The 14,282-nt window shown below is 32.8% G+C and overlaps 1 protein-coding gene across 4 annotated transcripts in view; it reads right to left on the reverse strand.

The window, feature by feature from the left end:
* The window catches only part of LOC129231457 (mitogen-activated protein kinase kinase kinase 15-like), a 132,480-nt gene that overhangs the window by 58,172 nt on the left and 60,026 nt on the right, over positions 1–14,282 (reverse strand). For 3 of the 4 annotated variants that reach the window (XM_054865780.1, XM_054865778.1, XM_054865777.1), the window contains exons 20-26: positions 12,086–12,147; positions 11,126–11,191; positions 4,951–5,051; positions 4,616–4,684; positions 4,473–4,534; positions 4,318–4,387; positions 4,109–4,180 (exon numbers count right to left, since the gene is read on the reverse strand). In XM_054865780.1, coding sequence (XP_054721755.1) covers positions 4,109–4,180; positions 4,318–4,387; positions 4,473–4,534; positions 4,616–4,684; positions 4,951–5,051; positions 11,126–11,191; positions 12,086–12,147 — 502 coding nt within the window. The remainder of the gene's footprint in view (positions 1–4,108; positions 4,181–4,317; positions 4,388–4,472; positions 4,535–4,615; positions 4,685–4,950; positions 5,052–11,125; positions 11,192–12,085; positions 12,148–14,282) is intronic. The other variant, XM_054865779.1, reaches the window with a different exon arrangement.

Genomic DNA, 14,282 nt, shown 5'->3' on the forward strand with positions numbered 1-14,282 from the left:
TTTATTTTGCTTAAAATAACACTAATTTCTATTTACTCATTTTTGAGTGGAAAAGCAGATAACATTGTGCAATGCCATAATATTCTGTAATTTTATTATGTCTTTCTTGGCAGTTTTATTAAAATATTTGTTTCTTAGCATCCCAAATCATACTTTCTACTGAATTATATATACTATATATTTGTGTGTACCAATGACGATATTTTGATTCTGTAGAGAAGCTTAACAAGGTTCATACACAAAAGTGGACAACTTTTTCAAGGAGTATTCAAGGACTTTTCAATAAAATTATTTTTTTACAATAATGAAATAATAAAAGCTGATTTGATTTCAGTTCATACAAAAGTTTCAACCATGAACAAAGCCCCTTACACCACACTATTAAAGCTCCAAAAACAACCTTTAAAAGTGGGCAGTGAGGATCAGATTGGGCAACACTCATTAATCAAAGTGCAAAATTTAAAATGAAAGACTAATGTAGCACAATCCATAATTAAAAAAGTATCAGAAGTGATTTCAAAATTAATGCTTGCTCACTTTATACAAGTATTGATTTTTTAGTCTTTGATGTGCACAAAAGTTCAGCATCAAAAAAATTGTTTTTAGCCACCATGCGGTACAAAATGCTAATTTGAAGCTTGCAGATTCAGCAAACAAGGGGGTGATTACTGTGGTCAGTTATTTAATAAACTTTGAAAAAAAAAAGCAAACTTAAAATAGAAACTAAAATGAGCAGATTTAAGTTATCCAATGTTAAAATAGTTCCAAACTTTTGAAGCAATTAAAAACTTTAAAACATGCAAAACAATTGAAATCTCAAATATTCCATGCAATTTTTGACAGAGATGTTGGGGTGATTTTAAACTATAAAGGGCGTGACTGATTAAGCTATGAATTTTAGAAAAAAATGCTAGAATGATTTTGGAGATGGATAATCTCTATGGTTTGACACAAATTTCAAAGAATTTAGCTGAGTGTCCTTCCCCCTGAAAAGATATCCACCCAAATGTTGCATCGCACCTCCCCCCCCCCCCCAAAAAAATATATATATATTTTAAGATACTCCAAAAGATGGAGACTAAAACCACGTTCATTAATCACCACAAAAATTTTGCTACAAAAATAATATATTTTTGGTTCTTGAAGACAATTCCTAAAGCTGTAGAAGGTTTTAAAAAGTTTTACAACTTACTTCTTTCGTTTTTGAACTTTGATCAAAATTATCCCATAACCGGCTTATTAGCTAACCGGCAAATAAATTGTTCCACAGAGTTAAAATTCCAACAAGATTCACGTGTTCTTTACCATCGCAATAGGATGTCGTAATTGGCATAAGTGTTGAGTGACTTTTTGCTGAATCTATGTTGAAAACTATTTTTAAAAGTTTTATAGTTTAAAGTGTTAACTGTGTTGAGTTGTTCTGACAACTAATTTATGCATTGAATTATATTGCTTCACGCCATTGCGTAGTTGAAAGGAAAACGTATAAAGAGGAGTGTCAATAAATCAATCACTCTCTTATTTTTTCATCTCAGCTCTTTGCTGTTTCTGGTGCCACACCGGCTGTTGGCCGGTTGTTTTGGTGTTAAGATTCGTACCTGGGAGCGATGTCTCTTATCTAAATTTTCCACCCTGAGGAAGTGGTTGTAGTTTGAAATATGTAAGAAAAGTTTCGTTTTACTCCAACTAAAAGTGCGGGCTTGTTCTAAAGTTAACCTCGAGTGCTCTTGACGGTCGTTTTATAATTGAAGTTGATTTTTGCCGAAGATAGGCTGAATAGGGCCGTTTGAAGGCTCGTGTTAGTCGAATCTGATGTCGGTTCAAAACGGAGGATACCACCTGAGGACAAGACGGCGTCCGGGAGTCAGGCCAGGCTGGATGTTCGTTCAGTAGGGTTCTTTAATGGATGGAATGGACCCTACAGTCTAAAATTGACACGCCTACTTAGAAAAAGGCATGACTATCGTCCCCGAGGAAAGGGGTAGTATCAATGCTTCAGGGTATCGATATGTGGAAAAGTGCCGTTATGTGTTGGGTGTGCCATCTTTTAAGAATGAATTATCCTGCGGTATGACTTTCTTTTAATGTTATTTTACCAGGATTTTTTCGTATTTTGGCATGAACTCAAGGTGGGACTAGATAGATAGTCATTTTGAAAATATTTAGAACTTTAAATGAAACTTGTTTTGAATTTTTCCTATGAATGTTTCGGGTTTTTTTTCTAGTCATTAATTGTTTTGGGAATAAATATTGTGATATACAGAATTGTTGTTTCCCCCCCCCCCCCCGTTAACTGTTTAATAAAATGTTTTTGACTGTTAAAATGGATCTGTAATTCTTTTCCCCCAGACAGATCATTCCACAATTTTCAGTTGGGCTTACTTTCAACCTGCCTTAGGTCCTTGAACTTCAGGTTCTCAATTAAGCTATAAGAATAAGTCCAACAAATTTGAAACTGAGCATTCAGCGTCATGAGCCACTCGACCCTCCCCCCCCTCCATTTTTTTTGTCACCAATGCTTTTTAACCATTCTTGTTAGAATAAATTGCTCAAATAATTTTCGAGATGACCGATGGCTAATCTGTTTTGTGCGCAGTAATAATCAAGGCGCTTTAGCCAAAAGTTTCTCCCCCGCACAAAATGGCACCCTCCCCTTCCCTTCCTCAAAAAAAGAAAGACCCTCTGAAAGAGGGACTAAAAGCATGTTAAAAAATCAGATTCAAAAATAAAAACACTGCATTCAGCATCATACCCGCCCCCCCCCCCCCCCCGTCTTCACCACCATATTTGGGCACTAATGCTCTTTAGCCATTATTATTAAAATACTGTGTTCGATTGAATTTTGAGATGGCTGATGAATGATCTCTATTACGTTCTTAATGTTCGAAACTTTAGGAAAGCATATTCCAAACCCCCTCCCCCAGAAAATGACGACCCCTCCAAATTTTGCAGCACACCTGTCCCCCCTCCTAAAATAAGGAAACGAAACCCCAGAAAAATTGAGAGTAAATCTAAGTTTGAGAACCATCATTAAACTTTTTAAATGCGCATTTTACGTCATGACCCACATAGGCACAAAACTGCATCCATGCAAAAGATACTCTAAATATAAAAAAAGAAATATGCCATTTAGAGGCATCAACCACATGTTGGGCACGGATAACAAAATAGTGCCAAGCAAATGACCAATATAGGTTCCCTTTTTTCATTGCAGATAAAATCTAGAAAAGTGGAAAACCTTCTGGCAACCTTTTTTTTTAAAAAACTTTCAGCCTATCTTTTCTCTGTGCAGAGTACACATGTCAAGACTAACAAATAAGTAATCTAATCCACTTAACCACCCTGAGAATTGATGAGTCTAGTTAAACATCAGGATTTCAAGCTATATCATACAATGACAAGACAACATGTTTGAAGTTCATGCAACTAGAGCTACTCTTCAAGATGGTAATATTGCAATTAGTTAGTTTAATCATTAGATCCCCCGGCAGTATAAAATACTATTTAGCTTTAACTTACTTAAAATGTACTTTAAATTTGAATTCTTGATATTTTCCTTATTTATCTCTTTATTTTATAAGAAATTGCAGTTCCATTGAAATCTATTACATGGTTTTAATTAACAATGCATATACATTGTAAAATAAAGCGTGTTTTTAATTAAAATTAAATGGCTATTTCATTCAAACAATTTTATTGACATTTCATACTTTATAGGTGCCTTTTCAGCTCACTATGAATCAGAGATAATCCCTGGTAATAATATGATGGTCATTCTAATAGTTTATATCAGGGTTGCAGAGTAGGAGTGAAAATGACCAACTCCAGCTCCTACAATTTTAGAGGAGATTTTTAGAAGGAATGACACTGATAAATCATGTTTTCCAGGTTTTTTCTGTGGTTTTTGAAATAATAGCTGTATTTCACAGGTTTCTGAAAATGGCACTTTTAGACAAGAAAAAGATTTTGATAGGATATTATGGAAATGTAACTATGTTTAAGTAGTTTGAAAAAGGGAAGAATTTCGTGAAGCACATAAACAAAAATGGAGCAGTATTAGTATTAATGAAGAGATATTAAAAGAAAAAAAAATCAAAATCAGATTTACCTAAAGGTGAATGGTGTAGGAATCTTCAGGGAGTTACCTGGACTTGTCTTGCATATGGCAGTAACTGGTATGCTGATGAACAGAAGCAAATAAATAAATAAATAAAGCAATGATTTTATTATTTTCCCTCTACCAAAAGCATTTACTCCAATTGCAATTTTTAAATTTACATTAAGGAATTGAATCACTAAGTTTCATAGAATATTTACTTTTCATCACCAGTGCTTGCAAATCTTTCAACTTTCTCCGGTTTTTCGAATTTTGGAGCTCTTTCAGGAACTAGACACAAAAGCAAGACAAATTATTGCACACAAACTATTTCAAAGCTACAGCTAGCAAATAAAAGTATACAGTTAAAAAATACCAGAAATACTTCTGCTGTAATCTGGAGGAGGCATCCTAGGGTGTTTCTTCTTGCGACTAGGCCTGTCCATAAAAGAATTTAAATACAATTAACAGTTAACTTAAAAGGAAAACAATTATTGAAGCTAAAAAATCTTGCATTACTCAAGAATGAATGGTTCTTCCAAAAGGTCAGCTGCAGTTGCCCTTTGATCCGGATCAGCAACAAAGCACCTAAAAGAATGAGAAACTTTGAAAACAAATACAAATTAAATAAACAAGCATCAATACAAATCCATTAAAAAATTCAAAGCAGACACTACGCTATATAAATGATGAGGCAATGTTATAAAAAAAAAAACTGTCAAACATTCAACAAAATCCCAAGGCTCTTGCAGCAGATAGATTTGGACAATGTGAGTTTTGTGAGAGATCAGTTACAGTTATGGAGTTACGTTTTAAAATTTAATTTAAAGGGTTCACTTAGCAATTAACATTACCTCAAAATAAAATTCTTTGCTCGTTCAGACATGCTGCTTGGTATTTCAGGATGAATTTTGAAGTAACCCACTTTGAACATTGCTGCTTGAGCTGAGCCCAGCTATAATGATAGATAAAGCATTATTTAAACAAAAACATGACAAATGCTTTATCAAAAGTAACAAAAGAAAAATATCTACCGTAATAATATAAGGTAAACACACCGGTAGTGGCCAGTTCTTCAGTAGTCGTCAAAAAGTTAAAAGGTAAGTAGGTAAAGAAAGTCATTCTGAGAAATAGTATCTGTTATGCAAGCTCTAATTTTAATAAATATTATGCTTTCTTGTAATGCAAAATTGGGTGTTGACTGCTGCAAACTAATTCAGAAGCAGGAAAGTTCCTAGTACTTCAATTAAAAAGCGCTAAACATTTATTGATTGATAGAAGAAATTAGAAAAATTGTAGCAAATGTCAAACCCATTTACATGTTAAGAGCTTTCGACTATGTGTGGCTTTGCACTACATTATAACATGCTTTAATCAAGCTTACTTTTTTTTTTTGAAAAGAAAAAATTATAATTTTCATAAAAAAGATACTACTACAGTTTGCTTAACACACAAAATCGGTAGGTTTTAATCCATAAAGTCAAATTATCAACATAATGAATCTAAAAGAAGATGTGATATGCAACTGAGACAAAGTTATGCATTTCTTTTAAACCAAAATTTGTATTTCAAGCATCCTAGTTGACATTTATATGTAAAAAAGGGTCTCCCCCTCCTCTCAGTTTATACCAGGGTTGTGGAGTCGGAGTCGGAGTCGGAGAGTCGGAGTCGGACTGATTTTGGGGTAAAGGAGTCGGAGTCGGAGTCGTTAGAAAACATGCCGACTCCAACTCCGACTCCGGGCTTCTTTTTTTCTTTCCTTTTCACTGACTCCCCTTGCATTTTTTAAAAACTGACTACCAATTGGTTCGATTAGATGCATAAAAAGATACTAATGAGAAAATAACTGCCATTATGGCAATCAGCTAGCTTGAATGCTTACCGAACTTTCTGTAGCCGTCCCCTAATTTGCTTGCTTTTTAACTTAACTAGTAGCAACTGTCAGCAAACGGTTTTGTTGCCTAACATTTTCAAGTAATCACTTGCAAATAAAAATAGAAATACAGTGTTTTGTTCGATCTCAGTTATAAAATAGTAAAAGAAACGTAACAAATTAGTCTGTCAAGTCCCGTAGCTAAGGTTGAAACGTTTAAGGGTGATCGGCAACTTCAAAGAAGTTCTGGCACGAAAGCACGAATCCAAAAGATTCAATGAAATTATCTAATGTTTCTTTCTTTATTAAGACTATTTCTATAAGCTTGGTTCTCGCTAAAAAGTATGGAACAAAATAAATGTAAATGATTTCTTGATTACAACACTCAATAATTGCAGTTAATCTTAAAATCTTCATATTAAGATGAATTCTAAAGCAGCCAATAAAATTTAAATTAAAAATTTAGCGAAGAAGAAATATAGATATAGTAAAAGCTATTCGTATAAATTTGTATGCCGCCGCATTTTGTGTAAAATTAGCTCCTGACGTATATGTGCCCTATTTTCGTTGAAATTTTGTTGATAAAATATAATTTAAAATATATTCGTGAAAATTTTCAGGATTAAAATATTTATATTTTTTATAAAGTCTGAAATTAACTTTGGGTGTCATCTACCAGATGGGTGTCACCCGGGGCAAACCACCCCCTCTCAAGAACTTAGATTTAGAAAAAAAGCTTTTTTTCTCTTAAGTTACAGCTTTCAAAAATTGAAAGCACACGATTTGATCAATATCTATTTGTTAAACATTAAAAGGGGGAAAATTACAGATAATCCTTTTCAAATTTTTTAAAAGGGATTTTTAAGTCATCTCACTTTTTTACTCGTAACTATTGAAAAATTTGATTTTTAAATTGAATTTCTAACGTTGTATGCGTCTTGGGTTTACAATAAAAAACAAAATGCGAAATTTTCATGAAAAGGAATTAATATTTCAATTTTTGTTTAGAGGTTTTCCCCCTTCCCATGAAGGGAGAGAGCGAGTTGAAAAAATACAATTAAATTTTTTTTCAAAAATCCGGAGTCGGAGTCGGAGTTGGAGTCGGAGTCGGGCGTTTCAAAATCCAGGAGTCGGAGTCGGGGTCGGAGTCGGCCATTTTCCTTCCGACTCCGCAGCCCTGGTTTATACCACATACTACTGCAATATAAATATTAGCACACATTGAAATAAAGTTAAAACACAATGAAAAAAAAAGCCTTTGCAATATGGTTTTATACAAAAAAGTAAATTAAACAATCAAATAATTTGATAATTGCTCAAACTTAAGAAAAAATATAAATGAATTATTCAAATTACAAATAAAATAAGTTAATTTAGTGTAGCACATATTAAAATAACTTCTAACTGTTAAAATACTTAAAACATTCCAAGGATGCAAAGTGATTAAAATCTCAAACATGGCCTGACAATTTTCAGCGAAGCATTTATTCATTATAAATTCAAGACCCTTTCTGACAAGGATGGATCCAGTTCAAGGAGAGGGCAGTTGACAGTTTAACTTACTTCTTACTACATATCTGATTTGCAAATGCTGGGGGGGGGGAGGGGTTGCCACATAATTTATATACAAAACTAAAATATAGTTATAGATTCCCCGAACCTATTCCTTTCTTTTTCAACTGAAAGAGGTTTTTTAAAATTGCGTTTCAGAATTTCAATTTTGTAGTGATTCCGGGAGAAAGTTTGGAACAACCCTTCTCCTAACATATGATCGAAGTTTGTCTAAAATTGCGATTTTTTGAAACTTTTTTTTCAAAAAAATACCGGGAGAAAGTCACTGAACCCATTCTTTCAACCAAATAACACTGCCTGAGATGTCTACAACCGTGTCTTTAAGACTTGAATTTTGCAAAATACCCTACAAAAGGCCTCCAAACTCTTCCTCTTAACATCACCAAACATCTTCTGAAGTTGCCTTTTTTAAACTTCTATTCCGAAAAGTTTCCAGGAGAGAGAGTCGAACCCCATTCCTTTCATTACCGTCGTCAAAGATAGCCTACACTTGCGTTTTAGAACTTCAATTTCAACAATCTGCTAGTGCAGGGTCCCTCAAGGGTATCCGTCCTTGCTTTCTGTCAAAATTAATTTTTTTTGGCACTGTTTGAAACTACTTCAAAGAAAATAATCCAATTAACTACCGCATTTTCCTGCGGATTATCTGCACGTCCTAAAATTGGCCTGAAGAAAAAGAAATCTTTGTATAATCCACGGATAATACAATGAAAAAAAATGCAGTTTTTATTTTACGTACAATTTGAGCAACTAAATTAAAAATGTGAAGAAGAAATAACTTTAAAGATATAATCAAAATTAACCTAAAGAATAATGATTTCTTCTTGAAATTGTGATTATAGTACCCTAGTTACTTACAGACAGAGTCAAGACAAAGAAGCAAATGGTCTACTCTTGTGCAAATGAAGGCTTTGTCTATAACTGTATGTTATTCATTTTACATAGCCTGAACTACATAAGAGGAACATTCAAGCTATGCAAAAAAAACCTATAGGCAGTGAAAGACATTCAAGCAATGAAAAATAAACAACATACAGGCAGGGATAATGGTCTCTTGGTGAATCCTACTGTAAACATTGAGGTTCAATGCGTTGTTGTTGAGAAAAAAGATAAGATAATCCGTGGCAGCCTATAATCTGCACCTCATTAACACTACACTTTTTTAAACGATAATCCGCAGATTATATACTGGAATATAATGCATTTTTTTAAGGAGAAATATCAGGGAAAAATATTTTTATCAGGAATATCAGGAGGACCACAAAGTTTGAGAACAACAATAAAAAAAATTACATAAACAAATTCAAATTTATAATAGAAAAGTCAATTAAATATTGAGTCATATATTGATAATTAATAAAACTATCTGAATTTTAAAAAAGCTATGCACCCAAAATATACAATAATTTTAAAGATATAAATTTAGTTATACAATTCAACCAAAAACAATGCCACAAAAATGTTGCATATAGTTTTTTCAATGCATTTGCTAAATTAAATTTTGAATTTACATATTCCAATTCAAATAATTTTTCATTTACCAAATTTCTCAAAAATGATATTTTATGTCTATATATTTACTTCGCTGATTATGTATAGGACTTTTGGGAAAATCAATAGCTGTAATGCTATCACAATATGCATTCAAAACTTTCAAACTTAAATTCAATTTATCATTAGTTAAGATTCTCATGATTCACAAAGTGTTTAGCAGCCTCAGTGAATGTGACATACTAAGCTTCCATAGTAAAAAGAGTAACACATTCATGCTTAAATATCTTTCACATGATAGGCATGTTATCCAACAAAACAATATAACTTCCAATTGAAACTATCCTCTCCATTTGTTGCTCAAACAGAATCTGAATAATATCGAAACTTAAAGCACAAAACATGTGTGAATTAAAATTTAAACTTTTTAGTATACTAAACCTATCCAAGAAAACAAAGTTAAGTATGCCAATGTTTGATTCCTGGATTAGATTGAAATTGGGGAAAAAAATGTTATTGGATATGTTATGTCAGGGAAAACTCTATTAACCAAATAGGCAAAACAACCAATAGAATTCCTATGATGATTTTCATTCATTCTGCTCTGACATACTACTAGGAGAATCACTTTTAGAATAAACTACACCATTCAAAATAGGAAGAATACTTATGGGAATTTTACAAATAGAAAAAAATTCAACAATCTATATATATATATATATATATATATATATATTAGAAATTCAGATCAAAAGATCTTTTTATTAAGAAGTCATGATACAACCAAAGGTTACAAAACTGTTAGTAGTATAGTCTTTTCAGGCAGTTATGCAAGTCAAAACATGGAGTGACATGGAATAAAGTAGGTCACTAATGACCCCAACGGAAGATCATGTCGTAATCTTTGCACTTGGGCAACTAATTAACCAGTATTCTGTGACGACGGCAGTTGCCGAGTGGTCTGATGATCTAGAAGGCCATAAGGGGGAGCACTTTCTTTCCTTAAAAACATTATTACATTATTACAAGAATCCTGAAATTTGTGGAAGAATGCCGTCTTGCAAATAAATGGCACATGAGCAACTTGATAGTATAGGCAGTGCAACTAGCACAAAAATGTTGTTCTCATAACTACAAGCAATCATAGTGCCTATAAGGATGATTACAGGTAGTTGTTTGACCCAACATATTGTTCCCCACACTAGCACACCTTGTGTAATTGCCGTATGCCAATCCATAACAAATGAAATTGGAGCACAGGCCTAGCTGCTTCCACATGCGTGAGAAAGTCATGAGCACTCAGACTGAATCAGGACTAATTGTTGAGGTTCACATGCCTCCTGTCAGTCAGAATTCTGCGGGGCAAGTGCGGTGAAAATTCAAACAATGCTACCTATGACGTTAGGTTAGAGGTAGGCATCATAATAGACGATGGCTTGCGATACTGGTAATTTTGTCTTCTCTAAATGGTTTTTGTTGATACTACCATTGGACTCGAAATGTTAAATGCTGTCGAACTGATGTCAGCGATATTTTTGGTACAGAAGACGACCCTCACCCCTTTTATGACTGTGCAATCGTTGCACTCATTTGTGCTTTTGAGACTCCCTAACCCTCCATTGTCAACCCTCATTGTCATCAACACTAAGCAGCTAACTTGCGGTTCTGATCAAGGTGGCAGTACAACCAACCTGCTTCTTTGAGATCTATTGCATGCCCTTTCTCAAAGTCCAACAACTGTTGGTACTGACACTGATTACCTCTAAAAAGCTATCCTAGTCAAGATAGGGGCCATGCAAGTCGACAGTTTCATTTGAATAGCCTTACAGTACAAGATATCACTTTTTAAATCTTTTCTAGCTGCGCATCTCGCTAAAGTTTAGAATGCTTATTTTTGTCTGAATGCGACAAAATTCAAATCATTTGCATATGTCTTAACAGCGTACATTCCTGCCAAGTTTCTTGGTTGTAGCACAATTTCTTCTTGGTACATATACTTTTAGTGATAGTGTATTGAGCTATTTATTTCAAACAATGAAAATAACTCAAATGATATTTTTTAAATCTAAACATAAAAGGCATAAATTACTTACTTCCCCAAATGGAGGCTTACCAGTAGCCATTTCAACAACAGTACACCCAAGGGACCAAATATCAGCCTAAAATTTTTAATCACATTTTTAGTAATTTTTTTACAGGTAGTAATATTTCATGCATACATTTAGACATTAAGATTGCTATATAGCACAAGAAAGATGTTGGGTTCATTCTCATAAGCCATAGGCAGGGTTCAAGCACTTTCAATTCATGCTACACTTTTGTATAAGTATAAATAAATATAAATTAAAAATTTTTACATAGGCATATTCAATTCATTTGTACTCATTTAGAAACTTAGTAAACATTAGAGGTTGCAAAACATCCGAGTAATGTTTGTTTAAAACACAGGATGAAATAATAGTTACCGAAAAATATTGTTTTAGGTTAAAAACCATTTAAATTCAGCAAAAATTTTGGGATAAATTAAATTTTTTAAGATAAATGCTCAAAGAAGAAAAGAATAGTTGAACCGCAGTTATTCGGACCAAATTCGTAGCTCTTTTAAAAATTTTATGCTAACGTCGATAAGCAAGAACATAATTATAAGTGTGAGTCAGACACCACTAAAGATGAACTTTTATTGATAATATTTTTGCATGAACCATGCTGCATTTAAATGCCACATGTGTTTGAGAGGAAAAATTGGACCAATTTTTGTCCAGTCAATAGTTATATACTTATAAACATCTTGTAAATAGTTTTATGCAATTTTGTTACAAGACATGGTTTTTTATCATAAGGATTGTTTTACATGTTACTGATAATAACCGGACTATCTGGATTGCCTTTGGTCCCCATTAGTCTGTATATACGAGATTATACAATAATAACTACAACAAACTAATCCCAAAACTAAAATCAAAAAAGCAGTATTTTGGTTCATTAGTTTTAGATTAATGAAACCTTCTACCCCAAACTGAATAATATATCTTTTTTATAAAAATTATACATACTGGAGCTCCATAACCACGCTGCCCTTTGTCAATGACTTCCGGAGCCATGTATTGCAGGGTTCCTAGCATTTGTAAAATTATTAAATGATGAGCATTTTTCACATATTAACGCATAGATAAAACATAAATAATATAATAAAGCATTAAAAAACAAATTTTCACTTATCATATTGTTACAGAAGACTTTTGTTATTCAATCATGTAGGTTTCCTGATAAAATCAGCTAATTTAAAAAAAGAGAATTACAGATTTAAAAAAATGTTTTCAATGAGATTCACTAAAATTGTATCCACTTGCTTGAAATTTAATCTGACAAACATGAAGCATAGGTGAATTTTAAATCATGCACAACATTAATTTAATTGAATGGACAAATAATATACATACTCACTGAGACAGACAAAAACATTTTAATTGTTAAGCGACAGGAAAGTTTTTTAGGTTCCAGACAAACTACTTCTTAGAGTTTATAGGAAATTCAGTATACTCTGAATGATTCCTGTTTGGAAAAACACTAGTCAGTAGGATATTTTTAAAAGTTGCTCAGGCATACCGGTGCCTGGGCTTTGTTGGACTGTGTGTGTTTTTTCAAAATGAACAAATCGGATATTTGTTTGGAAAATTACAGTACACAAAGAAAGAACATTGTATTTTATAATAAAACGTGCATTGAAATAGTATTTTTTATTTTTGGCAGTAAATTTGAGTCTTCAAAAACCTTTTTGTTTTACCTTTTTTTTTCATGGGGCAAAGTGAAAATAAAATATTTTTCAAATGAAATATTTTTTATTCGATTGTAAAACATACTTTTGATCAAAAGATCAGTAAATAAAAGGTTAAATGCATAAATGAAGAGATAATGAAACAATAAACAAATAATCAAATGAATAAAACAATTAATAAATGAAGAAAAATAAATTATGAAGTAAAAGAATGAGGGAATAAGAAAATAAGTGAAGGAATGAATAAATATAGGTGAATTACTAAATTAAAGAATATAAATGAATTACTTAATAGAAGAAAACTTAAGTGATTTATATTAAATGATTGAGTGAGCAAATGAAACCTATCTCACTTTACCCCGTATGTACTTCACTAATTGTACAATGTATTTAAACACAAGCAATCTTAATATTAACTAAATACTGCATTGAATATTAGGAGGTCTCAATTAATATTTAAAATGTTAATATCAAGAACTTCATTTTATAGTAACAAAAATAATTTTTGACCTACAACAAAATATTGCAATATGAGTGTCATTTAAAAAAAAAATTCCTGTTACCAAATGCTTTAATCTTTGGCGATATTTTTTCCTTGACTAGATTAGACTACATATGGTACTACATTGTTAAAATAATACCAGATAGGTGGAGCTAAAAGTTGAGTAAATATTTCACCATTTCACTTAGCCCTGCTATTTCACTTTGCCTCATGTTCCTCTATCTCTATTATTCACTTTGCCCCATGTTCCCGAACACAAACGTCTGTGTAGCTTGAAGGAATCATTCAATTGCAACTAAAATTGAAACACTTACTAATCTTGAAGGTAGTGGAAGAAGGATGGTACAATAAAAAAAAATAGTTGCTACAATCATAGATAGATGGCGCTGCAGTCTTTAAAAGATGGCACTGACAGTGTAGTAATCACCAGCAAGTTAAAGGAGCAGTCGTTTCTGCTATTAACGTGGTACAAGACGACTCTCGGTTTGCCAGATCGCGCTTTGATTTTAAAGCTATTTTACATAACAGCTCAAACGCAGAGTCTGCTTTATGTGAATTTAAGAAAACGAAAGGAATGCATAAAGGGAAAGGTCCTTTGACTCAGTGTGGAGTGAGAAGAATGGTTAAAAATGATTTCGAGGAGACTGGATCACATATTGTAATATGTGAAAGGGAACGGAAGCCAGTACCTTTTTCCATACAAGAAGAAATTGCCACTGCAATTGTGGAGTCATCGGAACTCCCGAAGCAGGTCCAAAATCCTCCCCCTCAGAAAAGAAATTCAATTTTATCCTTATAAAATTAGTCATTATCAGAAATTATTACCAAGTGAAGTGCAGCAGAGATTAGATTTTGCTCTAACTTATATAGTGTGAGTGGATGTGGATAATGCCTTCCCATGAAAGATTTTACGGGGAAATAAAGCCCATTTTCATTTGAATAGGATAGTGAATATGCAGAACTGCAGCACCGC

This window comes from Uloborus diversus, chromosome 10 (assembly GCF_026930045.1).
Source record: "Uloborus diversus isolate 005 chromosome 10, Udiv.v.3.1, whole genome shotgun sequence".
Lineage (NCBI taxonomy): Eukaryota > Metazoa > Arthropoda > Arachnida > Araneae > Uloboridae > Uloborus > Uloborus diversus.